The following is a 25,446-nucleotide window of genomic DNA, read 5'->3' as shown; positions in this document are numbered from 1 at the left end:
AAACCCTTAATGTTATCAGGTGATCTTAATGGACATCATGTTGCCTTTGGTTGTAATTCTTCAAACTCCAGGGGAAATGATATTTTCAATTTATTAGATGAGTCCAATCTTTGTATTCTTAACACAGGTTCTCCAACCACAGTAGGTACCATAAGTCATAATCCATCTGCAATAGATATAACATGTGTAAGTCCTGATATAGCCCCTTTATGTGAATGGAAAGTACATAATGACCCAATGGGTAGCTACCATTATCCTACAATAACAGATATTCAAACATCAATTGAAAAATATGAAATTGGTAGTCCCACTGAACACTTTATATATAGTAAGGCAGATTGGTGCAAATATCACACTTTAAGTGAAAAAGCATTCAATAAAATAAACTTAGAATCACAAGATTCAATTTATCTTTACAATAAATTTTATGACATTTTGAACAATATTAAACAAGACTGTATTCCTCAACTTAAAAAACCAAATAATACAAAATCTTATAAAATTAGAAAACCGGTTCCATGGTGGGATAATGAGTGTTCTGAGGCAGTATTTAAAAGTAAAAATGCATTAGCCTTTTATAGACATTTTCCAACAATAGATAATTATATTGAATACAAAAAAGCTGATGCACAAAAAAAAAGGTTAATATCCGAGAAAAAGAAGGCAGGCTGGACTTCATTATGTGACTCATTTAATAGGTATACACCAGTTAGCAAGATTTGGAATTACATTCGGAGGTTTAAAAGAATCTCACACAGAAAAGCTCCAATAAATGATGAGTGGATACCTTCTTTTTTAGATAAGCTAGCACCTATCTCTCCACCTGAAAAAGATATAAACACAGAAAAGTTCAATCAACTGGTAACCTTCATAGCTACTTTCTTACTGAACCCTATACTATGAAAGAGTTTAAAACTGCTCTCAAATCTAGGAAAGACACCACACCAGGTCTTGATGGCATAACATACAAATTAATAAAGAACCTTCACCCTAACGCTTTAACTATCTTATTAAAAATATATAACCACTTATGGCTGTCAGAAATTATCCCCGATTCATGGAAAACACAGTGTGTTATCCCTATAATTAAACCTGATAAACCAGCAAATGATTGCAACTCATACAGGCCCATTTCATTATCGTCATGTATAGGAAAATTATTTGAATGCATGTTAAAGTTTAGACTAGAACATTATAGTGAAAGAAATAATATCATACCTAAAGAGCAGTTTGGTTTTCGTAGAGGTAGAAGTGCCACAGAAAGCTTTACATCCTTAATTTCAGACATCAAAAACTCATTTCATAACCATTCCCATACAGTTTGCGCCTTTCTTGATGTTAATGGAGCATTTGATAATGTTAACCCTTTAGTGTTAATTGAGATTCTCACAGCCATTGGAATACCTGGCAAAGTTTGTAAATGGTTATTCAGATTTCTGTATGAGCGTACAATGTTCATTAAATTCAATAATGTTTTACATGGACCTAGGCTTATTTATAAAGGAATAATGCAGGGATCTACTATCTCACCCTTATTGTACAACTTGTATACATCTCAAATTAACAGATATTTAACAAACTCATCTGCTAAGTGTCTCTTGTTTGCTGATGACATAGTTGTGTATAGTGTTAGTAAGAATGTAAATAGTGCGGTACAATGCTTGAATAATTCACTTGACCAAATCCATAGATTTTATAGTGACTTAAAACTAGATATTAATGTAAATAAAAGTGGTGCAATGGTTTTCAGTAAAAAAATGGGTAATATACAAGATACTCCTCTAATATATTTTAATGGTAATCCATTGGTTTGGTTGAATGAAAAGAAGTTTTTGGGAATATGGTTGGATACCAAACTGAAGTTTGAGTCTCATATTAATAATATCATTAAAAAATCTTCTAAAGGGCTTAACATTATGCGTTCTTTGGCAGGTGTACACTGGGGTTCTGACCCTAAAATATTGTCCATGCTGTACAAAAGCATTGTTAGAAGCCACTTTGACTACAGTACCTTAGCATACATGAATACGAATATTACTTACCTCAGGAAGTTAGATTCTATCCAGAATAAGGCTCTCAGGATTATAACAGGAGCTATGTGCTCCACTCCAATAAATGCAATGGAGGCAGAATCTGGCATTTTTCCTCTAAAATTGAGAAGGTTACAAATTGCCAATAAGTTTGGCCTTAAGTTATTAGCTAATAACAATAAATTTGTTTTAGATAGAATTCTACCCAAAGAGGATTTTCCTCAGAGTTTGCTGTCTAATCTTTCCATTAATGCTACTCAATTGATATCTGATCATATCCCAGACATAATGAACTTAATATTAAATTTAAAATCTTTATGTATAAATGTATATTCATGTAAAATGAAACCTTTGTATAATATTGATTTTAGATGTATGAGTAATGATCTTTTTGAAATAGACACTGAAATAGTTAGAAATCAGTCAGAATTCTTAAGCTTTGTAAATAGACAACAACTTTTTTACAAATTATATACAGATGGTTCAAAGGTTGCAGGAAATGTCACCTCAGCTTATTATGACTCTCAAATAAATAAAACAAAATGTTATAAGATTGATCCCACATGCAGCATATTTACGGCTGAGTGCTATGCAATTTATAAAGCTTTATTGTACATAAAGGATGTAAATAGTAGAAACTTTTTAATTGTTTCTGATAGCTTAAGCTGTATTATAGCTCTGGACAATATGTCAAGTAAGCAATGTTGTAATTATATTTTATTTGATATTACTAAAATTATATTAGAGTTAAAGAATAGTGGCAAATCTGTTACATTTAAGTGGGTACCTTCCCACAGTGGTATTTCTGGTAATGAAGTGGTGGATAAAGCAACCCGAGGTGAATTCGATGAAGATCACAGCAAAGTATTAAAAGTTCCTTATACAGACTATCATGAAACATTACAAACAAAGTTGAGAGAGTTGTGGCACAGTTATTGGACACTTATGAGCAGAGAAAAAGGAAAATGGTACACTAAAATACAAGAGACCCCGCCGCTTTTACCATGGTATCACAAACACAAGGATGTCAATAATAGAAATTTTATTACCACTATAAACCGATTGAGATTTGGTCATTGTAGAACCCCGGCTCACCTAGCAAAACTGAAGATAATACCAGAATCAGAGAGTAAATGTAAACACTGTACAACAGATAACACAGCTGATTTAGAACATATGGTCATGAATTGTCAACAGTATAACTTTCATCGTTTAATTTTAGCAGCAGACATTCAAAATATAACATTGGATGATAAGAAGAAAATGCAAACGACACCTTCCACTTTACAAGACATTTTGTGTAATTTATCGTTATACAAGCCATTGTACAAATTTATTGTAAATACTATAGGAAAAATTTAACTTTGTTATCTTAGTAATAAGTTTGGCCTATGGACTTGCATCCCGTGCCACTAAATAAATTAAAAAAAAAAAAAATGAAGGCACCTGAGATGTCAAAAAATACAGACAAAAGATATTGATTACTTGCTAAACATTGATGCGCATCAAGCTGTAACTGCGCTATACTCTCCCTAGTAGACCGACCTTTGCGAAAACCAAACTGATTATTAGGCAAAAGACAATTTTGTTCTATAAAGAACTCGAGACGTTGTTTTAGAAGCTGCTCAAATATCTTCCCAACACAAGACGTGAGAGCTATAGGTCTATAAGAGTCAGGTAACATTTTATTTTTGTCTGGCTTTAAAACTGGGATTAAACAGTCTGTTTTCCATTCTGCAGGAATAGTATTCTCCTTCCATAGGCGATTAAGATTATTTAAAAAGATGTTGAGACTGTGGCAATTAAGTTTTTTGAGTAAAATATATGGAATGGTATCAAGACCGAAAGATGTATCTCTTCTAGTAAATAAAGCGGATTTTAGTTCTTGTAAAGAAAAAGGCTCTATCAAATATTTATTACTATCATTAACAACATTTACATAGTTAGTTAACTCATTTGATACAAAGTCAGAAGTATACTTTTGTAGAAAATCTGGAATCCAACTATCATTCAACACACTGTCAGGAATGTAAGTTTTGTTAAATTTGCGCATGTATTTCCAAATTGAAGACAAAGGAGTACAACGATTAAATGAATTGCACAAGCCTATCCAGCTATTTCTTCTTTCACTTTTTAAGATAAGTTTTTTTAAAGCCCGCAATCTCTTAAACTCCACATAATTTTCATCAGTGGAGTTGTTTTTAAAATTAATGTAACCATTTTTAGCATTTAAAACTGCTTCTGTACACCTCTGATTCCACCAAGGCAACCAAGGATATTTAAAAGATTTTTGTGAACAAGAACTAGTAACATTATTACTATTAGAACTTTTGGAAAACAGACAGCTAGGGATTGACTGCTTGGCAGCAGAAAGTAAAATATTACAAAAGGAATTAAAAGCATCTATTGAAGATAAAGTGTCAAATTTAACATCATCCAAATAAGAAACAACTAAGTTACTATACATATTCCAATTCACCTGCTTATAATTAGGGTGAGTGGGCAAATGTAGATTATTACATAATGTGTTTTGCAAACTAATACTATCACTACTTACTGCCATTTTTATTATTACAGGGAGATGATAACTACTGCCCAGAGGACTGTCAATAACTGACCAGTCACATAAAAGAGCCAAAGATGGAGTTACCAAAGTCAAGTCAAGAGCATTAGGACGCCAAGATGGAGATCCTATTGTGGTAGCTTGACCATTATTCAGAATAACAAGACCATTCTCATCTATAACCTCTAAAATATCTTTACCTCGAGGCAATGTATCAACACATCCCCACAACATGTGATGAGCATTGAAATCACCTGCAAATATCATTGGCTCTGGAATGGACTTAATTAAACTGTTTAAATTGTTTTTATTAAATGGAGGATTTGAATTGGAAGGACTGTAAAAACTCACAATGCTCAGTTCTTTGTTATTAATTTTAATTTTAATGCAAACATTTTGTAGAGCACTATCAAAATATGTATTTATGTTAGAAAATGTGATATTATTATGAATAAAAATTGCTACACCATTGTGTTTATTACCACAATCATTCCTTATTGTGTTATAGCCTTTTATTAAAAAATACTGATGTGGTTTTAACCAAGTTTCCGAAATTATAGCAATATGGATATGATTTTCATATAAAAACCTTGTAAAAATAAACCTATTACTAATAATACTTTGAGCGTTCCACTGCACTATATTCAATGTATCCATAATAACAATTAACTAGATGTCTTTTTTCTAAAAGTGTTATTCAGAATTTCCTTAATATTATTTGAATTTATAGTTAACTTATCTTTATTCGTACAAATTTGTAAAACTGCTTCAACCAAGAGGTTCATAAATTTGTCAGATTTTATAAGATTGCTCAGGTGTGTGTCAATATACTTGGAGTTTAATTGAGGGAAAGCAGATTCATTGAAGAGATCTGAGTATCTAACACTACGGGACTTCACTTTGTTTTCTTCAATTTTTTGTTTTTTCAGAGGACAGGTAGATGAGATAGCTATGTGATCTCCACCACAGTTGGCACATTTTGTTAAAGTTTTTGGACACATTTTAAAATTGTGATTGTCAGAACATATGGAACAAACTTCATTGTTTCTACAAAATTTAGCAATATGGCCAAATTTCATACAGCGTAGACACTGTTTAATAGGGGGTACATATACATTAACCTCATGCCTCCAGTGATCAAGTGTTACATACTCAGGTAACAACGTTGATGCAAATGTGACTGCAACAGTTTGCGTTGGAACAAAGGAGACAACACCCTGTGGGTCCTTTACTCGCCGCATGAACCTTCTCACAGCAATAACTTTTTTACTCGATGCAATTAATTGATGAATTTTTTTGTTGGAGTAATCAGTGGGAACAGAAGTAAGAACTCCAGTGACCTCCGTTTCAGAAGCCGGAATTGAGGCAACCATCTCCAACTCGCTAAGTAACTTTTCATTTTTTTAAAATACATTCGCATTGTTAGGCAGGTCAAAGGTAACACCAACTTTAAAAGCATTAACGGACCTCAGGTGCAACACACCCGATACGCAATGCCTCCTGATTCCATTTGACAGACCCAACCTGTCCTTGTCTGATATTTTGACTTCACCCTGCTTGCGATTGAGAAATACAATAAATTCCTTCTTATTTGAATTTTCGTCGTACAACCTATAATAATTTGTCGCTCTATAAGGGGTATACTTCTCTTTATCCTTTCTTCTTACAATGAGACGTTCAGTCACCTCCGCGTCAGATACCGAGGATTCGGATAGGGGAAGTTCGTCTGCTGGTTCTGCGTCGCTCTGGCCGTTCTTCGGCCTTTTACCTGTACGCTTCCCCATGGCGATGGGGAAGCGCACTTAACAATTTATATATACAAAAATCGAATATTTATAAACCAGGATAAACAATTTACAAGTATGAAAAATATATGCACTATGAACAATAATTTAAACAATTTTTTTTGTATAAGCGCGCCTTCCTTCGTTCACTCGTTCCCGCCCGTAAAGCTATCGCCAAATTCATTTATAACAAATTACAATTAATTATAATTTTATAAACTTGCATCGCTTGGCAGGAGATAGGCATTTGGGATGAAAGATAATAGGGCTTAGGTACCCGATAGTAAAGATACTAAGCTTATTAAAATGCGTTATAATGCCGAAGTTCTTAACATGAGTGGCCGCATACAAGTCCACTTTGCATTAATGCTTTTCGGCGTAATAAAGACCAAAATACCATACTACCTCTACAGTAAATTGACTTGGCTAGGGGACTTCAATGCCACTTATTTTACAATAGCCTCTTAAAACGGCCTGGCTGTTTTAGAACACCATAATGCTGCGTTTAGAAGAAGATTTCGCTACAAACCAATGCTGGATTAATCTTCCATCTCCTGTTCGTCAATTACAAACCGTCAAAAATTGTCATCGGCAATGTAACTCACAAGTTTATGCAATATTTATTCTATGTAGATCGCACTGTATCACCAGAGTTAAACGGGTACCGCTGAAAACCAGTACTGTTTCATAGCCTGGGAGTGCATCTTCCCATAACACAAGACGGCATTTTAATGTTGTACCTATATCAAATTGTAAGCAATTCTGTCAACAACAAACGCGTACCGTTTTCGTATCGAGAGAGTGACTACGACCAAAGGGGCCACTTGCTTCCATTTAGGCGATTAATTTTCGGCGCACTAGTGACATATCTATCTCTTTTAATACTGTAAAATAATTGAGATTACCTAAATTATTATTAATTAGATAAAAATATATGGAAAATAAGTTTATTTAATCTATCTCTCTCAAAATATAAGAATATAGTGTAAATGTCGTAAAAAAATAGAACAATAATTAAATTTAAAACCTTTTTTATTTAAATAATATCATCTTATTCTCATAAATATGCATTGTGAACTGCTGTATGACTGTTGGTCTGTAGTGAGAATAATATTATAAGCAAGGGCGTAGCTAGCGTTTTGTTATAGGGTATTATGTCGATAATATTATACTAATACTTTTCTCGTTATTGCAGACCTGTATTCATCAAATCTTTTAATATTATTGATCTTTGAAGCTGTATTAAAATTATGAAATAAATGAGTAGACGGCGCATTTTATAACTAGGCAGTGCCGTAGTGAATAACTAAAAGTAAGCTTATATCCAGCAGTGGGTAGTTAACAAATTACAACGCCAAAGATATAGAAACAAAGTTGCACTGCATTCAGAGAAGTTTCTAGCATTATCACACGCAAATCAAATTTACTAGTTGAAATTAATGAAATTTGTCACACACATTTTTTATGCCATCAGTATGTATGTCGTGGTTTGAAATTAGTATGTGGGCGAATTTAGCCAAAAACTAGGGTAATTTATTTTTCAAAGTCGCCACACTTGTGTTGCATTAAAAAATGTATGTACCTATTTAAATAGTATTAGGTATCTGTCCCATGTTGGCCACGCCAAACCGATGTCTGGTTACTATAGGTACTTGGTCTATGAGATTCTAGACAAAATCTGTAGGTACAAAAATACTAAAATCTTGTATGTCACTGTCAAGTGTCAAATGTCTTGTCAAATTTAATTTGAAAAAAGTCAAGACATTCTAATCAGGACAGACCTATCAAAATCAAATTGTAAATTCTGTCTTCTGATTTGTTGAATTGAATTGATGAATTCTAAAGCAGCACCAGCAGTAAAGCTAGGTTAAAACAATTTCAGTTTTCAGAGCTCAATTTTAAAGAATAAGTTGAAATAATAATTATATTATTGGTTGTTTATTTGTCCTAGTGTCTGCTGAATTTGATGCTCAAATTTGATATCCTGTTTTATTCTTCTCGTAATCATGCTAAAAACAGGATTTCAAGAGTCAAAACAAATAGCGAGGCTTTGCTATTCAACCACCAGAGATTTCGTAAATAGAAATCCCAGAAACTTAGAACGTATGAGAATTGGGCGCAAACCAGATGGTTATCATTTAGATAAGCCTGGTCGAAAATTTTGGCACAAGTTTGTATTTTTTTTGTGGATTCTGTACCTTAAATTATATTCATTTTATGATATTTCATATAGTTATTTGATTCGATGTTTATTTTATTTAAAACAAAATTTTCAGATTGATTGTAACACCCTCAAATAGAACTGTTACAGCACAACTTGTACATTATGTGAATGGGCCGGTTATTGAGGCTAAAACATCTGAGTGGGCACTACGCAAACAGCTCTATAGTACAACAGACACATGTGCATACATTAACTTAGGCCGTGTCTTTGCTCAAAGATGTCTTGAAAGTGGAATATCTGAAATGTACTATGACAAACAACCACTCGAAGGAGGTAAAATTCATAATTTCTTGAAGGAAATTGAAAAGGGAGGTATTCGGTTACAGGAACCCGAAGTTTTCAAAAAAGCACAGCCTTGGGATATGCACAGGCCTGAAAAGCCTTGGGATGTGACAGAAGAATAATGATTTTTTTATGTGAAAGTTAGTTGTTAAAATAATGAATAATTAATTTGTAATATAGCTAGCTGTATGTTGTTTGTAGATTAAAAGATTATTGGGTAACACTAAAAAGAAGTATTTATTTTATGGTTTTTCCAATAGGTTAGGTAGATGTACCAGTGAATGAACACTAGCATCATGTAATGTATTGAGATCCAGTTGCTCTAGTAGGTATGAATTTTACTTTATGTATTGCATTTATAGGCACCCCTTTAAGACGATTGTTCTACATTCAATAATCCTTTTTTGCCTTAAAATCTTTGTATTACTGTAAAAAGAAAACTTAGGACTTACTAGAGTCTGAGAGTAGGAGCCCTATAGAGTTCCAAATAAATGGTCACTTACTATTACCTACCATAGTCTGCCTATTATTGTAGGTAAATTAATTTTAAAAATAAATTTTGACTTAATGAAATAATCAAAAATATATTGGACCAATTCTTAACCCTTTAATTAAAATATTATTTAGTGTTTAATCAGTTTTTTAATAAATTGGTCAAAAATAATCAAAATAAAAAATTTATTTATTTAGCATTTTAGTAAATAGTATTTGAAGGGCCTCCCTTTTAAGTTTGCAGAACCTGTGTTAGGGAAGACCTCTCTTTCCAACGGATAAGAATGCTTACACATTTAACAAAAACAAATTACACTTAAATAAATCAATCTTAGGCATAAAATAAACCAACTAAAAATGGTTTCAATATTGAAGGTAGGTATTAATATTTGCGTGGCTCACACTAAACTTGTAAATAATATAGGTATATTGTTGTTGTAAATAATATAAATATATGTAGGTACATAACAACACTTCACCTTCTCAAGAATGTGTGACCACTGTAACTATGAACTAAGTTAATTTGTAGTTTTACTTGGCAATTGGTAATAATGAAACATTGCCCATTTTGATTCTTTCTAAAAATAATTTCGCCATGTCTAGTTGTTGTTTCAAATATGAGAATGTAAACAACTTAATCATAAATATTCATACACAACTTTTGCTTGAGGATAAACAACAATTTCACAAGACAGAACTGAACTGCCTGAGTAAAAATTTAAATTTATTTGTATTTTGTATGAAACATGCAGTCATTTGACATAAGTTTGAAATAGTAGTATCACAATTGGCCACGAAGTATAATCCGGCTTAGTTTGAAAGTCAACAGTTGCTTATAACATAATGGATTTCGGCTATCAATGACTGCACATTTCATACAATCAAGTGAATCACTTTTTTCTTAGAGCAAATCAATGTTTGATTCAATTCAAAATAGGGGCCTTGTTGCTGAAGTTTCTATTGACTTAGCTGATTGATTCCATCCTAGGGCTTCTATCCCATCAGTGTTTAATATATTTGTATCCATTGGTATTCCATTATTATGTCCTATGATATATTGTTATGGGGCAGTGTTGCCGATATTAATACCATGTTTGTGCTGCAGAAGAGCTATTCGCGAGCCCTCTTAAAGATCTTAAAGGTCCTAAAGAATCATTTAGAGAAAAATTTAAAGAAATAAACATTTTGACTGTTGCTTCTCAATACATTTTGGATAATGTCATATATAGTATGTTTATAAGCACACTGAGGAATTTTCTAGAAACTGTGACATTCCTAATGTTAACACGAGGAACAAACACTTGGTTGGGTCGAGTTAGTAAGTCTTTGTTGGGCGATGTATATGCTTCTACAATATGATCACAGAAAATGTACAAAACAAATGTGTTACGAAATTTAAAAGAATTGTTAAAAAATGTTTGTGTGGGAAAGGTTACTATAGCATAAACGATTTTCTAAATGATACCACGAACTGGGAAAAATAAAGTGAATACCCTCAGGCTTTTTAATTATAAATGTTTAATGTAATCCAAATTTTTATAATAAAAAAAAGCCCCCTGAGTTAATTGCGCCCATTCTTCTCAAGTCTGAGGCTATCTCTCTTTTGAGTGGGTGGTAGTTTTTGACGTTCAATAGGTGATTTTGAATAAAAATATTTGAATTTGAATTCAAGGTTCTTTAGATTGTCTATCAAATAAAATGATGTGTATAATTTTTCCTTATAATATGGTCATCATGAGGAACAGTGTTAGTGACATTGGTATTCTGTATTCGTGCATCATTATCTGAAACTTTTATCCACTGCCATACAGCAGCATTCAGTGTACCTACTGCACACCCAGAATTCAATTACCGTTTTTTTTTTATGTTAATAAGGAACGAGACAAGGAGGACGTTCAGCTGATGGTAATTGAATAACAATGCAGTACCACTCGGGATTCTTGAAAACCCAAAAATTCTTAGCGGCACAATTACGCTCGTCACCTCGAGACATAAGATGTTAAGTCCCATTTGCCCAGTAATTTCACCAACTTCGGCGCCCTTCAGACCTAAAAACAATTATGCTTACACTTAATTATTACTGCTTCATGGCAGAAATAGGCGCCGTTGTGGTAGCCGTAATCTAGCTGGCATCCTGTGCAAAGGAACCTCCCACTAGTAAAGGTTCAATAATCATACTAAATTATTTAGCCAATGTTTTTCTCCAGCCGAGTACTGGCACCATTCAACAGTTCATCAAATGCTACATGAGCTCAATAGCACATTCTGATTAGTAGCCGCTTCTTATAAAAAAAAATTTCAAGATGAAGCAAACAAGCTTATGGGTCTCCTGATGATATATTGTGTTGGTGAACCAGAATATTGACTTCTGTGTTTCCGGTTTGAGACCAGCAGCGTCATCTACGGATCGCCGTTTTAACACTGTCACAGTGTTTTGATTAACACATGGTTTCGACCCCAACGAAATAAAATGTATAAATACAAATAGGCAAGCAAGGGCTTGTTAACTTTAGTTATTTTCACAGTATTATGTCCTATAGTATATTGATAACAATAACCCAAAGATAAGGAAGATCATTCATGAAGATAAGGAAAGACACTTGTGGTACCCCGATAACAAGAGAAGTCCCAGGAGATCTCCTGCGATTCACATCGACCTTCTGAATTCGATTATTTAAAGATCAGTAAATACAAAACTCATTTGTATGTGTAAGTGTACAGTTCTTTAATAGAATCTCAAATAATACTACACGTTAAACTCCTGTCAAATTCAAAAAATATATAAAGAATCGCCTTATCCAAAAAGCCTACTATACTATTAAAGAAGATAAAAAAGTATGTAAAATAGATGCTCCTGGTCCATTTATTAATAATTTATCATATTTGGATCTCATGAATGTAATATGAATATCAGTATATTGTTTGTTTTTTAAAAATCTACCGTAATAGCATAATGTCTAATTGTTTAGTGGGCTTGCTTTGTGAACATTGTTGTAATTTTGTATTTTCATGTGTATGCATCTCACTTTTTATTGTGGCCCTCCTAGCGGTGGTGGCGTGTGCTGGGTCACCTCCTTCCCTCAAATATTTGCAAAGGGAACTATGGTTGGTCCATCGCAATAAACTAGTTCTGCAGCATATTTATTTTTTAGATACGGAGCGACTAGTTTACTTATTTTCATACTATTATCTCTTATGGTATATTGCTATGGGACAAAACTGCCGATATCAATACCATCTTTGTACTGCAGGAGAGGGCTACTCGCGCTACTTATAACCTAAATAGCCCGAATAGCCATAAATAGTCCTAAAGAATCTTTGAGAGCAAAATATAAAGAAATAAACATATTGGCTATTGCCTCTCAATATATTCTTGATAATGTTACGTATGCACCATATTAGTCCGTGGTATGCACATAGTAGGCACCTAACTAGGTGAATTGGCTAGAAATTAGAAACTGTCATAACCATAGTGTTAGCACCAGGACCAAGCATAAAGTAGTAAGTCTAGTATGGGGCGTTGTATATGCTTTTACAACAAGATACCAGATAATGTTCAATACAAATGTATTACAAAATTAAAAATAATTGTTAAAAGGTAGGTGAGTAAAGGTTACCATAACATTAACGACTCACTTATTGATACCACTGATTGGGAATAGAAAGACCGTCCACAGGCTATTAAATAATAAAGTGTAATGTAAGATTTTACATTGTAACCATATTTTTATAAAAAAAAGAAGCCCGATAAGTTTGTTGCGCCCGTTCTTCTCAGGTCTGAGGCATCCCTTTGGAATGGGTGGTAGTTATTGACTTTCAATAAGTGATTCTATTTGAATATCCTATTTGGAATAAAAATATTTAAATTTGTATTTTTTTGTAAAGTTAATTTTACAAAAATATAACAAATTAGCTATAAAAACTATTAAAATGTTTCCTCACTTCAAAAATAGCCTACAAACATAAGTAATTATTTGAGAAGTTTAGCATTGTGGCCAAAATTTATTAGATTATGGAAAGGAATCATTTTTCTTCACATACTCATAAAATGATCAATGAAATATTGAATACCTATTAGAATACACATTCAATATTATTTCAATGACAGCATAGGCACGTCAATTTAATTTTTAATAACAGTCCTTCTCTTTGGTCTTAAAATGGCGGAATGATTATTATGGAAAAATGGCGTCTATTTGCGAGCGAATGAAGTTGTCTTTTTCTAGCGTACTGTTATAATTGTAAGAGTGAACGAGATATCTACAGTATAGTAATCAATATGGCCACGTGACCTTTAGTTAGTCAGTCGCGCTTCACTACGATTTGCATTTTGTATTGCAGCATTTTCTATTGAAATGCAAAATGTGGAAAGTGGAAACCTTTTTTTTATGTGATAAATATAGTTTATTTTAGTTAGTTTTGTGTTATGATAACAAAATGCCTGCATCCATTGGTGTTAACTTGCGCGTAACAGGCCACTGTAGTCAAGGCGGGAGAAAGTACATGGAAGATTTGTTTTCCGTTGCGTATCAACAAACCGAAGATGAGAGAGATCTTGAATATGCTTTCTTTGGAATTTACGATGGCCACGGTGGTGGAGAAGCTGCTGCTTTTGCAAAGGAGCATTTGATGGACGCTATTGTAAAACAGCGTCATTTCTGGTCTGACAATGACGAGGACGTACTGAAAGCCATTCGCAATGGTTATATGTTGACCCACTTGAACATGTGGAAAGAAGTAGGTAAATGTCAAAACCCGAACGCTTATTTTTCTAACTTATTAAATGCTACCCACAGCAATAGAAAATAAAACATTATCTATCTCGTTCAAGACATGACTTGACCTTGTTGTTGTTCATGGACCCAATTATATTTTTTTCGATTGCTTTGGCATTGAGTCAACGAAAAGTAAGATTATACCGAAACTTTGTTTTTACACGTAAACATTGTTACTATGTATAAGTTTGTAGAAGGAAAATAAACATTGCATAAGTTTCTAAAACCCCACACATTGCTGAAGTGAAAGCTATATGACCAGTTTGGTTTTTGAGAATTCAAGTTCCCTCTTACCAAAACATGCAAAATAAGGTCAATGTTTTAAGTTATAAAAATGTATTATCACATTCAGGACCAAATGTTATCTTAGAAACATTACTATAAGTTACTGATCAATAAACCTACTATATATATTTCTGGAAGATTAATCTGGATTAAAAAAAACTGATTATTTCTGAATTAGTAATATTTATCAAACCTTTTTCAGAGAAATGGCCAAAAACTGTGACAGGTTTACCCAGTACAGCTGGAACAACGGCAAGTATTGCATTTATAAGACGAGGCAAGATTTATGTAGGACATGTTGGTGATTCCGCTATTGTTCTGGGTTACCAAAAGGAAGGTTAGTTAAAGAATAATATTCCGTGATAATATTTTAATACTTAGATCATTAATAAATCTAGATAAACTGTGAAAATGTTGTAAATAATTCAGTTTAGAATTAACCTCAATTTTGAGCAATGCACACAACTAAGACAATTGTCATACAAATCATGAGTGTAAGACATAGCTTGTCCCGCACACTAAACTAATATTCCTGGCCTGTTTTTATCTGTTGTCTAATATCGTCAAGAGAGTATCTATATAAGTATAAATTATCTTATTTTAACTACATAAATCACTTTATAAAGATTATAGTACTTTAGTTATTGAAATATGCTTAGTAACAAGATTTATATCTCAAGCAAACAATTTAATCTTATAATAATTTTATTTATTTATTATGACTTACAATATACTAGCATTAGATAGGCATGTGAGAGAAAACAAGAGATACAGCAAGAAAATGAAAGTGAATCTAATATTACTATATATAACTGATTTTGATTGACATATATATAGTCAGCATTGGCTCTTGAGTATTTTGAATATTAATCTTTCCATTCTGGGAAACTCTGATCGCATGTGTTATGCCTAAGATCGGTGTGATTCTGGCACATGTGCAGTGTTCTAAATTGTTATTATTTAATGTGTATTAATATAGATTGCTTATATTTGGGATGATTCAATGTATCTGAAAGCTATTGAAACAAGCTATAAAACCATGCAAAATAAACCATCTTACAACTTGGTGACGGAATAGTGTGCCATACAGCACTCTCGATTTTGAAATCTAGTGCCCTGGGGCCTGGCAATTTCGTAAGGTTAAACCACTATCTAACACACACATTGACAATTCAAGTTCTTTTTTTTTGTAAGTTTATAAACCTTATACACCAGTATAAGGTTATGACTCTATAGTTTAAATTGTGTGCCATAGTTGTTTGCAGCATACTTGTTATTCCTCACATTCCAATCCTTAAAAAAATTTACTTACAGTAATTATTAAGTATTAGTACAAGAAAGAAGTCAATAACAGTTGGAGATAAAAAATATCTTTATATGATTGAACATTGCAAAATTAAGGCTAGGAAGAAATCTATAGTACTTTATTGTACGTTTTTCTATGTTAATTTCATTGTTATTTATTTATACAAATACCATGAAGAAATATCCTTTGTTTTTTGAATCATGCTATAACTTTATCACATCACACTATAACACTATCACTCAGAATGAATTAATAATATTAGTACCTGGTAATTTTTCTTGATGGAGGGAGTACCCTCCATCTTCATCCACAGTGAAAAATGTGGATGACTATTACTATATGTGGACTTGTTATTATGTAGTATTTTGTAAATATTATGTGGAAAAAAACATAATAAATAAATGATTCCCAGTTTCCTGGATTTTCCCCCAAAAACCATATGTGTTAGTTATAAACATAATAAGGTTTTTGAAAATAAATAAATTATATCTAATATTACTGCAATTCTTTGTTTTATTAGGTTCTGATGAATGGGAGGCAAAACCGTTAACATCTGACCATAAACCTGAATCCATTAGTGAAATGGAGAGGATTGAGAGATGTGGTGGCAAAGTGGTGTCAAAAGCAGGGGTACCAAGAGTAGTATGGAATAGGCCCAGAGCCGGTCACAAAGGGCCAATAAAGAAGAACACCCCAATGGATGAGATACCATTTTTGGCTGTTGCAAGATCACTTGGTGATCTATGGAGCTATAATCCAAATAATGATGAATTTATAGTTAGTCCAGATCCTGATGTTGGTGTCCTTACCATTGACCCAGCCAAGTTTAGGTGAGTTCTGGCATTATTCTTTCACATTTTCATTAACAATTGTATAAGCAATAAAAGTTTCTAAGGCTTATAAATAATATCAACTGAAATATATTTAAATAAATTTAATAAAAGTTAACTAATTATTGTTGTTCATAATTGTTTCAAGGGGACAATCTGAAGTTACGTCTTAATAGTTATAATATAAATCCAGAAATGTCATTAGATATTACACATTTGTAATTGTAAAGGTGTTTCATTGGATTTAGCTCAAATATTTTTCAGATGTCTAATTTTTGGAACTGATGGCTTGTGGAACATGATGACACCGGAAGGTGCTGTGAGTTTAGTGCACTCCACAGAGAAGCATAACGAAGCTGCCTTAGTTGGAGTAGGTAACCAGCCAAGGGACTGGTTGAATCCTTCTAAAAGCCTAGTGGATCAAGCTCTTGAAAGGTGAGATACTATTATTAAAGATTGTTAAAAATTGTGTGCCATCACTGACCTGTATAAATACCACTGGACAGGTTGTTCCATATGTTTGACAGCTAATTTTTTTTGTGCGTCTTGGAAGTGCCACTCGTGAGCATTCAGAGAACTAATTTTGTTGTATAATATAAATGGCTGCAAGATAAGCATACAGTACTGTGAAGTATTTTTGCATTTTGAATTTATTTTGTTCGTTTTCCTTTTTATTTATACATCAGCAATCAACATGCAAGATCAAATCAGAAATGAGGAGTTAATAGAAGAACCAAAGCTACCAACATAGTCCGGATGATTGCGAGACTGAAGTGGCAGTGGGCAGGGACATAGCAGACAGACGGCCTTTGGGCCGTAAAGTCTTTGAAAACGGCCACGTCAAGACTTAGTGTTGGAAGGCCCATGATCTGGTTAAGATCCCCCGGATAGATTAGATGAGGATAGCACATACCTGATTGTCATAGATGTCTTTGGGGGAAGCCTTTGGCCAGTAGTCTTTCAGTCATGATGGAGATGATAGGCGAGGGTTCATTTTTAGATTAGCCGACCAGAGTACTCTGACCACACCACTATGCCTCTACTCACTCGTGTCGCCTCTCTATTGCAGATGATGAGAGAAGATGTTCTACTTATATTTTTTAACTATAGTTTGAAGCAGTTTTTATACTAAATTATTTATAGTCATATGTCTAAACTCTAAACGACCCATGGCGTGTCATAATTTGACAGTTTCAATATTTTATACATGTATGCGCGTTCGTCTACATGTCGCGATAGTAATCGGATCATTGCCTGATAAATGGTTCTTCGTTAATCGTACGTCATAAAATATCACGTTATTATAAAATAAATAGAGGATATCTATAAAATCTTTGGATGTCTTTTTAAGCACATTGTGTGCATATTGTCATGTATCACATGAAAGATATTATGATGGTGTAATGGCAGTGACAGTTTATATAGAGAAGAAGTGCAAGAAGCTAGAACTGAAAACGTTATTACATGTATTACAATTTAATAACGAAAAATAATTCAATCATTGTTATTCTTCTTTTAAACAACATCAAACAATAGTGAGAATGTGAGATAAATGGCAGATTACAAAACTTAGATAAAGATTAAAAAGATTGTTTATCGCTGCTTTACTGAATAAAAATTATTGAGAATTAAAACCTGTATAAAATAATATCTTAAATTTAATACTTAATAATTAAACTACGACTTAAACGATACCCGTAAATGTATAGTCATAACTGGAGATAAATAGGATTTAGAATGTATTTTGGTTAATAAGTTCAGTATCTCTATACAGTTTCTAACTGAGAGTCAAGGCATATTTTTTGTGAAAAGTGTGCACATTCGCTCTTTTTGTATAAATTAATTTTTTTGTACTTATCCAACTAATATCTTCCCTTTTTTGGCGTGCGTCCGCACAGAATGGGTTGTCGCTATTCCAACTTAATGGCTGACAGGCTTGCCCTGCATGTTTCAGTATGACAACTCTCTCTGTTATCCCTACTTAAACATTTTGTTGAGATAAAACTTTAGTTGCGAACGCAACGGGCATCTACGATAGAACGAGTCTGAAGTATACTGGGACATCTTCAAAGGAAACAAAGTCTTTAATATTCCTGTAGTGTATTATCAACATTTTATTGTTTTAGGTGGTCAAACACTCGGATGAGGGCTGATAATACTTCAGTGGTCACTCTTATGTTAGATCCTCCAGGCCCCCCTCGAGCAACTGTTCTAAGATCAAGAACTGCAGCAACCCAAAAGGCACAGTCAACAGTTAATCCTGCCGTTTCCTCACATCCAGCTGTTACAACTGCTTCTTCAAACAAAGTAGATGACAGTAAATCTGAGAATGCCGTTGAAACTGAAAACAGACAAGTGCCTGAAAATGGTTTGACCATTATGACCCGGTATTCAGATGAAGATAAGCCTCTCCAAAATGGTGAGTCCTCTGAACACACCCCCCTACCACCATGCACCACCATTGATGGGAGATTTTCTGTGGGAGCCAAAAATGAAAGTACGAATGAGTCGAAAGAAGATTCTGAGACAATAACAAATTATGGCAACCCCGCCGAGTCGTATTTCATGGCGCGTCTGCTTAATAGAACTAAAGTTGTGAATACATTATCGGAAGTGTACAATGAAATAGTTAATTGTACAAATGAAGAGACAGTCGAATCTCACGAACCATCACCACCACCTCCTGCCACCGTTGTCCCCGAAGAGACCGTTGAAGTAGTGCGGCCCATTATCGCCCGGCAATCACTGCCACCGGAAGAGAGTAATGTCGAAGCGGAGTCAGAGCTCGATAACATCAGTATACAGATCAATGAAGTTTCATCCAGTTCGCCGACAGAGGGGCCGGTGCGGTCGAGAGCGAAGAAGTTTCGGGATGTTAAACGGGACGCGACGCCTAATGATCGGGTGCTGCGCTCGCACCACGAGTCCGAGGCGGCGGGGCCGCAGACCAGGCAAGCCGCTACTCGCTTGCGGTCGCCCGTCGCGAAGCCGCTCGAGCGGGTCGTGATCTTGAACAGACGCGACTTGCGTCCTCAAGCGCGGCGCCCCGAAGCGGGCTCGGGCGATGCGGGGGAAGAGGCGCGGCGGTCCACTCGCTCGCAGCACGCGCCCGCGCCGCAGAAAGGGCGCCAGGAGTCAGTCCGGGCGGGAAACTGTCCGCGCGCCCCGGGGTCGACGCGGCGGTCCCCGGCGGCGCGGGAGCTAGGCCGCTCCAAGGAGAACCTCGGCGGCGGGAGGGGCCGCGCGGCCGCCGCTCGCGCCCCCCCCGCGCCGCGCCCTCGCCCGCGCCGCGACCCTAGCCAGCCCGAGGTGCACTCCACCACCGGCGAGCCCGCGCGCCCGCGAGCGCTGCGCTCCAGAAACGAAACCGACTCCCCCGCGCAGCCTCCGGGCAAACGTCCTCGCTACGACGACGCTCCCGACCCGCCCAAGGTGCCCGACAAGTGCGCTCGACCCATCGGCAAGCGCGCCTCCGGCCCCTGGGCTCCATCCCTGGCGCTGCGCAATCGTTTGCGTCGAAGACTAGCGAAGTAATAGTTCCTTCGTTCCGACAGTCACACGGTGCCTTGTTAGTGCTGCCAAAGTGCTCTATGAACTTGTTTGTTAGTTCGTTGTGTTACGTTCGGTCTCGCGATCCAAAGATGACTGCGTCGTGTACGGTTACATTTTCTGTTGTTATTTTTATTTTATTTTATCGCTTTCACGGATCGAAGGTCGGCGACGTGTCGGTTTAATTCTTAGTTTTAGCGTAGACCTATTGACCCTTTTGTTAATAGTTATAGCTTTTGTTTATACATAGATCGCCCCCGGATCGTGGCAGATTTAAACAATAGTACAAAAGCCTATTGCTTAGTTTACTTATAAGACGTAATACGTGGACCACACGAATAATCTTTAGCCCAAATGCATATATTATATTTATTTATCAATATTTGTAACACAAAGATAACATATAGTGTTGCATTTATATTAAGGCCAATGTGAAAATTTGATTTTCATGAGGATTTTGAAAGATCAGAGGCTACATATAATTGTTGGGATAGTAATACCAGAAGGTATGACAGTTTATTTTGTAGCTAGGAAATGCAACGAGGATTTTGTATTGTACCAACAGTGCTTTCTTATTATGAAAATAGATTATGAGAATATATGATATTGCATAGAACATTTAGAAGTGAGACTAATATTTTTATACAGCAATAACTGGTTTGCCTCGCCCATATCTGTTCCATTGGAACAGGCCGTTCTAATTGTATTTTTATATTTACATTAATTAACAATGGTGTGTCACTTTCTTTACTGTAATTCCTCTTTTGGTACTCGTAATTGTTACCGATTTTTGTAAAGTATTCATTCTAAACATAAGATTGTTCACAGAACTTTTTTTACTTCAGTTAACCGTATTGCCAAATAAACTATGCGATTTTACCAGTGGGAGGCTCCTTTGCACAGGATGCCGGGTAGATTATGGGTACCACGACGACGCCTATTTCTGCAGTGAAGCAGTAATGTGTGAGCATTATTCTGTTACGGTTTGAAGGGCGCCGTGGCTATTGAAATTGGTGGGAAAACGAGACTTAACATTTTGTCTCTAGGTGACGAGCGCATTTATAGTGCCGCTCAGAAGTAATGGGCTTTTTCAAGAATCCTGAGTGGCACTGCATTGTAATGGGCAAGGCGTATCAGTTACTATCAACTGAACGTCCTGCTCGTCTCGTCCCTTATTTTCATAAAAAAAAGCTACAATGTTAATTGAAATTCCTACTCCAGCAACATTTTCGCCACGTACGTACCAACGTATTTCCTATTTTCTGTTCGTTTTTGACGGAAACGGAATCCTACATACATCTGCGAAGAAATTCAAAAGTGAGTGAAATTGAGCAATTTGCAGTGGGCCCGCTTGGTCGACAAAAAAAGTACAGACTAAGAAGGACCGTAAAACAAATAAATAAAAAAATCTATCAGTTCTAAGCAATTTGTTATTTTTTTTAAAGTGATAACCCTCACTTCTGGGATTAATTACACAAATTAAATTTACAAAATTTATGAACGATGCGGGACTCGAACCCGCGACCGCGACAATCTTTGATTGTTTAGATTTGAAAGAGCAACATCTTAAATTTACTTCCTAATATGCGAATATTGGGGTTGTACAGGCTAACTGTAAAGTAGATCCTGTAGATGAAGCCACAGCCTGAGAGTTGAACAAGACAAGATTTATCAACGATATGTCACTGAAACGGTTGGCTCAGTGGTAAAAGCAAGGTCGCGAGTTCGAACCCGCATCGTTCATAAATTTTCACACCAAAATTCTTTTTTTTTTATTAGCATTCTACATAAGAAAATACCGTTCCGAGGGGTCTTTATTAAAAGAAGCCTAAAATTATCTATAATATAAAGAGTATGTGATACATCATTGTTAAAATTGAACCGAAAATTTAATATTAAACAATAATAGTTATTTCTATCTCTGATCTGTATATGTATATTTACTCTGAAAGTAAACAACTAATGTGATTGTTAAACCATAGATGTGTTATTGAAAACCAAATACACTTATTTGTATTTTTAACGAGATTGTTGAACCTGTAAATTGCGTTACAAATGAAATTTGTTATAAAAATAATTGAGGTTAATAATTTTAATGATTTTTTTGTCTTATTATTTTCGGTTGATAATTATTGTCATCTATTGTAATTCAGTTATGTACAGTTGTACATAGACTAGAAGCATGTTTAAAAATTAAAATGAAGTATATAGTGCCTCTTTGTTACCGAGTAAATCAAATACCTAGATAGAGATGTTCTTTGATATAATGAGATATTATGTATTTTTTTATTAAAATGTAAGTAAATTTATACGCAGTGTAATAATTAGCTGTAAAAGAGAATATAATATAATTTGTTAAGATAAATTGTGTAAAGATCTTAGTGAATTTTTTAGTTTTTTGCACTCAAGTGCTCGGTCCGTTTGTGAAGTATGGAAATTCCATTGCCAATAAGAAATCGTAGTTTATAAAATTTTTGTAATTTTTTAACAATGTTACCCACTAATATTGGATGAAGTTTTGGAGTTAGTTACTAAATATTTGATGATAAAATAACACAAGCACTAAAAACTGCTAACAAATAAATTTTCTTATTTGATGGAATTTTCACATGTATTTCGATAGATTCAGTTTTGTTCGACGTCGCAACTTTATTGAATGTTAAGTTTACAGAGTTAATGTTGTTGGCGGTAAGCAGGCGGCCTTGAAATGGAAATAGATTTGGTGGTTATAGCATGTATTGGTAACGTTAAGGGTGTTGCAAAACAAATTTTACCTATATAACTGAAGCGAAAGTGTACACTTTATTTTTCGATTTAAATAAAGTTTGTATGAAATGTGAGTTGTTTTATTTGTGGTTGGGTGCGTTTGTGAACGCGGAAGCTGTGTATAGTGCGCCGGCCGGCATCAATGAGCGTCGTGACGTCATAACCCGTATCACTCGCATCTGTCGGCCGAACAATTGGCCCCCGACGGGGCGCCACCCTCCATTCCACGCTAGGCAATAGATCGTACGCTGCCGGCTGCGTCCTGTACACTGTAGTCTACGAACCAGCCGTCAGTACCGCCTCGCTTCTACTGTGAGCCGCGTCTGTAACTACGCGTTACGCAACGAAAAGTGATCATTGAGTGCCAGTGATTAAAGTGGTTGGTTTTTAAATTTTTTGTCACCGGCCCCGGATTGCGGTGGACGCGTAAAAAACGCGGGAAACCTTTTTTGTGCGTGTGTCAAGTTTATCGATCGGGAACGCCAGTAGAACTGCAAGCGGTTTTAATATCACTACGTTATGTTTACATCACAATAACTATCGTTCACTATTAACAATAATATATTTCATAGATATCTAAAAGATATTATGCATTTAGTTAGAATTATAATTATCAAAGACAAAATCTCCGGCAATCGCCATATATTTTTTAATATTTAGACAACAATAATCTACCTAAGCCGACAAAATATATAAAATGCTGTGCCTGCTATTAAACTGACTTTACCAGTTTTTTTTTTATTTACATAATGTGTAACGTTAATAGCAATTTGTTGTTCATCCACCACCGGTTTTGCTAACTTGATGTTTCGATACAAAAAATAATAATGTATTTCCATTCCCTATTTAGGCGCAACGCTACAAGTTTATTGATCGATTCGTGGTTATAGACAATAAATGAGATATCGTGTTTGTCTACGATAATGCCTACAGAGAGATTTGAGTAATTTGAATGCTTTAGAAAGTTTTCGTATTCTAAGTAACGCTCTACTTAAAGTTTGACGCGATAAAATCGTAAGCATAATTTTAGATTTCTCAGATAATATAATATATTATACGAGGTCAAACGACGTATTGTATTTTTTGGATGCAATTACTAATTGTGACAGTAATCACGACCATCATGTTCACGAAGCATCCTTACACAAGCAATGTAAGAAAGAAAACAATGAATTTAAACTCCAAAGGTATAAAGAGAAAGGTACAAAGCATCGAATATACGATAATTTATATTGATACGGTTAATTCTTTCTTACTTCTAATGAAATAATGTATATTATAACACGATTCATATATTGGATGCAGAACCTTACAAACTAATTTGTTATGTATATTACAGCCATTGTAAAATACTATATATTATTGAGTTTCTTATACGTTCTTCCACGATCTCAATTTTTTACGAACATTATTTTTAACAAAAAATTCCAAGTAATTTGAAAGAAATATTTGTAGTGACAATTCAAAAGCGCTTAGTTTAAGCCTAATTGAATAAAGTAAAAACTTTGACGGGAGAGTTTTTCCGTGTTTTATGCTAAGTGATCACCGGCACAAATTCAATAGCACTGAAAAACTTCGACAGAAGGAGTCACAGGAGCGTTGTCTTTAAAATGGCCTGAAAACATCGCATTTGAAGAATTTTATTATGCTTATAATAAAGATTTAACATCTTATGTCTCAAGGAGACGAGCGCACTTGTAGTGCCGCTCAGAATTTTTGAGGTTTTTCAAGAATCCTGAGTGGCACTGCATTGTAATGGGCAGGGCGTATCAATTACCATCAGCTGAACGTCCTGCTCGTCTCGTCCCTTATTTTCATAAAAAAATATTAGTATCTTCTTACGTAACTATCTATATTATTAAGTATCTAGATTAGTATGTCCCAAACATTGTTCTGTCAGGCCCGATAATTTTCATACTGCCAATTCTTTACCAACTAATTAAATACTTTTAAGCCCATGCTTGTTCCAATAAGTAAAAGAAAACAATTATATATTAATAGTAAAAAGGTTACATACTAAAACAACTTTAAAAAAACAATTAAAATAAGGCACAAGACATGCGTTCAGCTGATGGTAATTGATACGCCCTGCCCATGCAGTGCCGCTCAGGAGTCTTGAAAATCCCCAAAAATTCTGAGCGGCACCACAATTGCGCTCGTCACCTTGAGAATAAGATGTTAAGTCTCATTTGTCCAGTAATTTCACTAGCTACGGCGCCCTTCAGACCGAAACATAATAATATTTACACATTATTGCTTCACGGCAGAAATAGGCGCCGTTATGGTACCCATAATCTAGATGGCATCCTGTGCAAGGGAGCCACCTACTGGTAAAATAGGTACATACTTTGGTATCGCCTATTTAGTCACAAAATTTAGTTGAGAAGATTCATTAGCTGCTTATAATTTTTACTAAAGGATCCAAGTTGGCCTAAAACGACGAGTTATATCTTTTTTTTTTAATGGCGGGAATGTTACGACCCGGTATTTTATTTTATAAACCCAGTACCGGGTCGCGACCCGTCAAATGGGAAACGCTGATCTAGAAGCCTAATATCAG

General features: G+C 34.9%; 2 protein-coding genes and 1 long non-coding RNA gene across 5 annotated transcripts; all 3 read left to right on the top strand.

Moving 5' to 3' along the window:
• Positions 1-3,548: 3,548 nt before the first annotated feature.
• Positions 3,549-5,062, top strand: LOC126967801 (uncharacterized). The gene is made up of 3 exons (XR_007730077.1): positions 3,549-3,707; positions 4,257-4,524; positions 4,608-5,062. It is a non-coding gene; the product is annotated as an uncharacterized LOC126967801 (long non-coding RNA).
• A 3,082-nt stretch (positions 5,063-8,144) lies between these two features.
• On the top strand, positions 8,145-9,116 carry LOC126967797 (39S ribosomal protein L18, mitochondrial). 2 transcript variants are annotated; one of them, XM_050812498.1, is made up of 3 exons: positions 8,145-8,243; positions 8,329-8,547; positions 8,654-9,116. In XM_050812498.1, the coding sequence occupies exons 2-3, from the start codon at positions 8,384-8,386 to the stop codon at positions 9,003-9,005; spliced, it is 516 nt and encodes a 171-aa protein (XP_050668455.1). In that variant the 5' UTR covers positions 8,145-8,243; positions 8,329-8,383; the 3' UTR covers positions 9,006-9,116. The 2 variants fall into 2 exon arrangements, with proteins under 2 accessions (XP_050668455.1, XP_050668454.1); XM_050812497.1 differs by having other exon boundaries at positions 8,189-8,547.
• Positions 9,117-13,655: 4,539 nt separating this feature from the next.
• On the top strand, positions 13,656-22,955 carry LOC126967763 (translation initiation factor IF-2). Of its 2 annotated transcripts, none has more exons than XM_050812441.1 (5): positions 13,656-14,116; positions 14,638-14,772; positions 16,262-16,571; positions 16,836-17,006; positions 18,698-22,955. In XM_050812441.1, exons 1-5 carry the CDS (start codon positions 13,813-13,815, stop codon positions 20,103-20,105), a joined length of 2,328 nt encoding a protein of 775 aa, XP_050668398.1. In that variant the 5' UTR covers positions 13,656-13,812; the 3' UTR covers positions 20,106-22,955. The 2 variants fall into 2 exon arrangements, with proteins under 2 accessions (XP_050668398.1, XP_050668399.1); XM_050812442.1 differs by having other exon boundaries at positions 13,971-14,112.
• Positions 22,956-25,446: the final 2,491 nt, after the last annotated feature.

Source organism: Leptidea sinapis, chromosome 13 (assembly GCF_905404315.1).
Source record: "Leptidea sinapis chromosome 13, ilLepSina1.1, whole genome shotgun sequence".
Lineage (NCBI taxonomy): Eukaryota > Metazoa > Arthropoda > Insecta > Lepidoptera > Pieridae > Leptidea > Leptidea sinapis.
Note: the sequence above shows the minus strand (reverse complement) of the source record. Positions and strands in the feature narration are given on the sequence as shown.

Bases quoted from the DNA above. Each gene is read 5' to 3' on its own strand.
- LOC126967763 (XM_050812441.1), top strand. From the start codon at position 13,813: ATGCCTGCATCCATTGGTGTTAACTTGCGCGTAACAGGCCACTGTAGT. The intron at 14,117-14,637 runs GTAAATGTCAAA...AACCTTTTTCAG, and splicing joins GAACATGTGGAAAGAAGTAG to AGAAATGGCCAAAAACTGTG. The intron at 17,007-18,697 runs GTGAGATACTAT...TTATTGTTTTAG, and splicing joins GTGGATCAAGCTCTTGAAAG to GTGGTCAAACACTCGGATGA.
- LOC126967797 (XM_050812498.1), top strand. From the start codon at position 8,384: ATGCTAAAAACAGGATTTCAAGAGTCAAAACAAATAGCGAGGCTTTGC. The intron at 8,548-8,653 runs GTTTGTATTTTT...CAAAATTTTCAG, and splicing joins GGTCGAAAATTTTGGCACAA to ATTGATTGTAACACCCTCAA.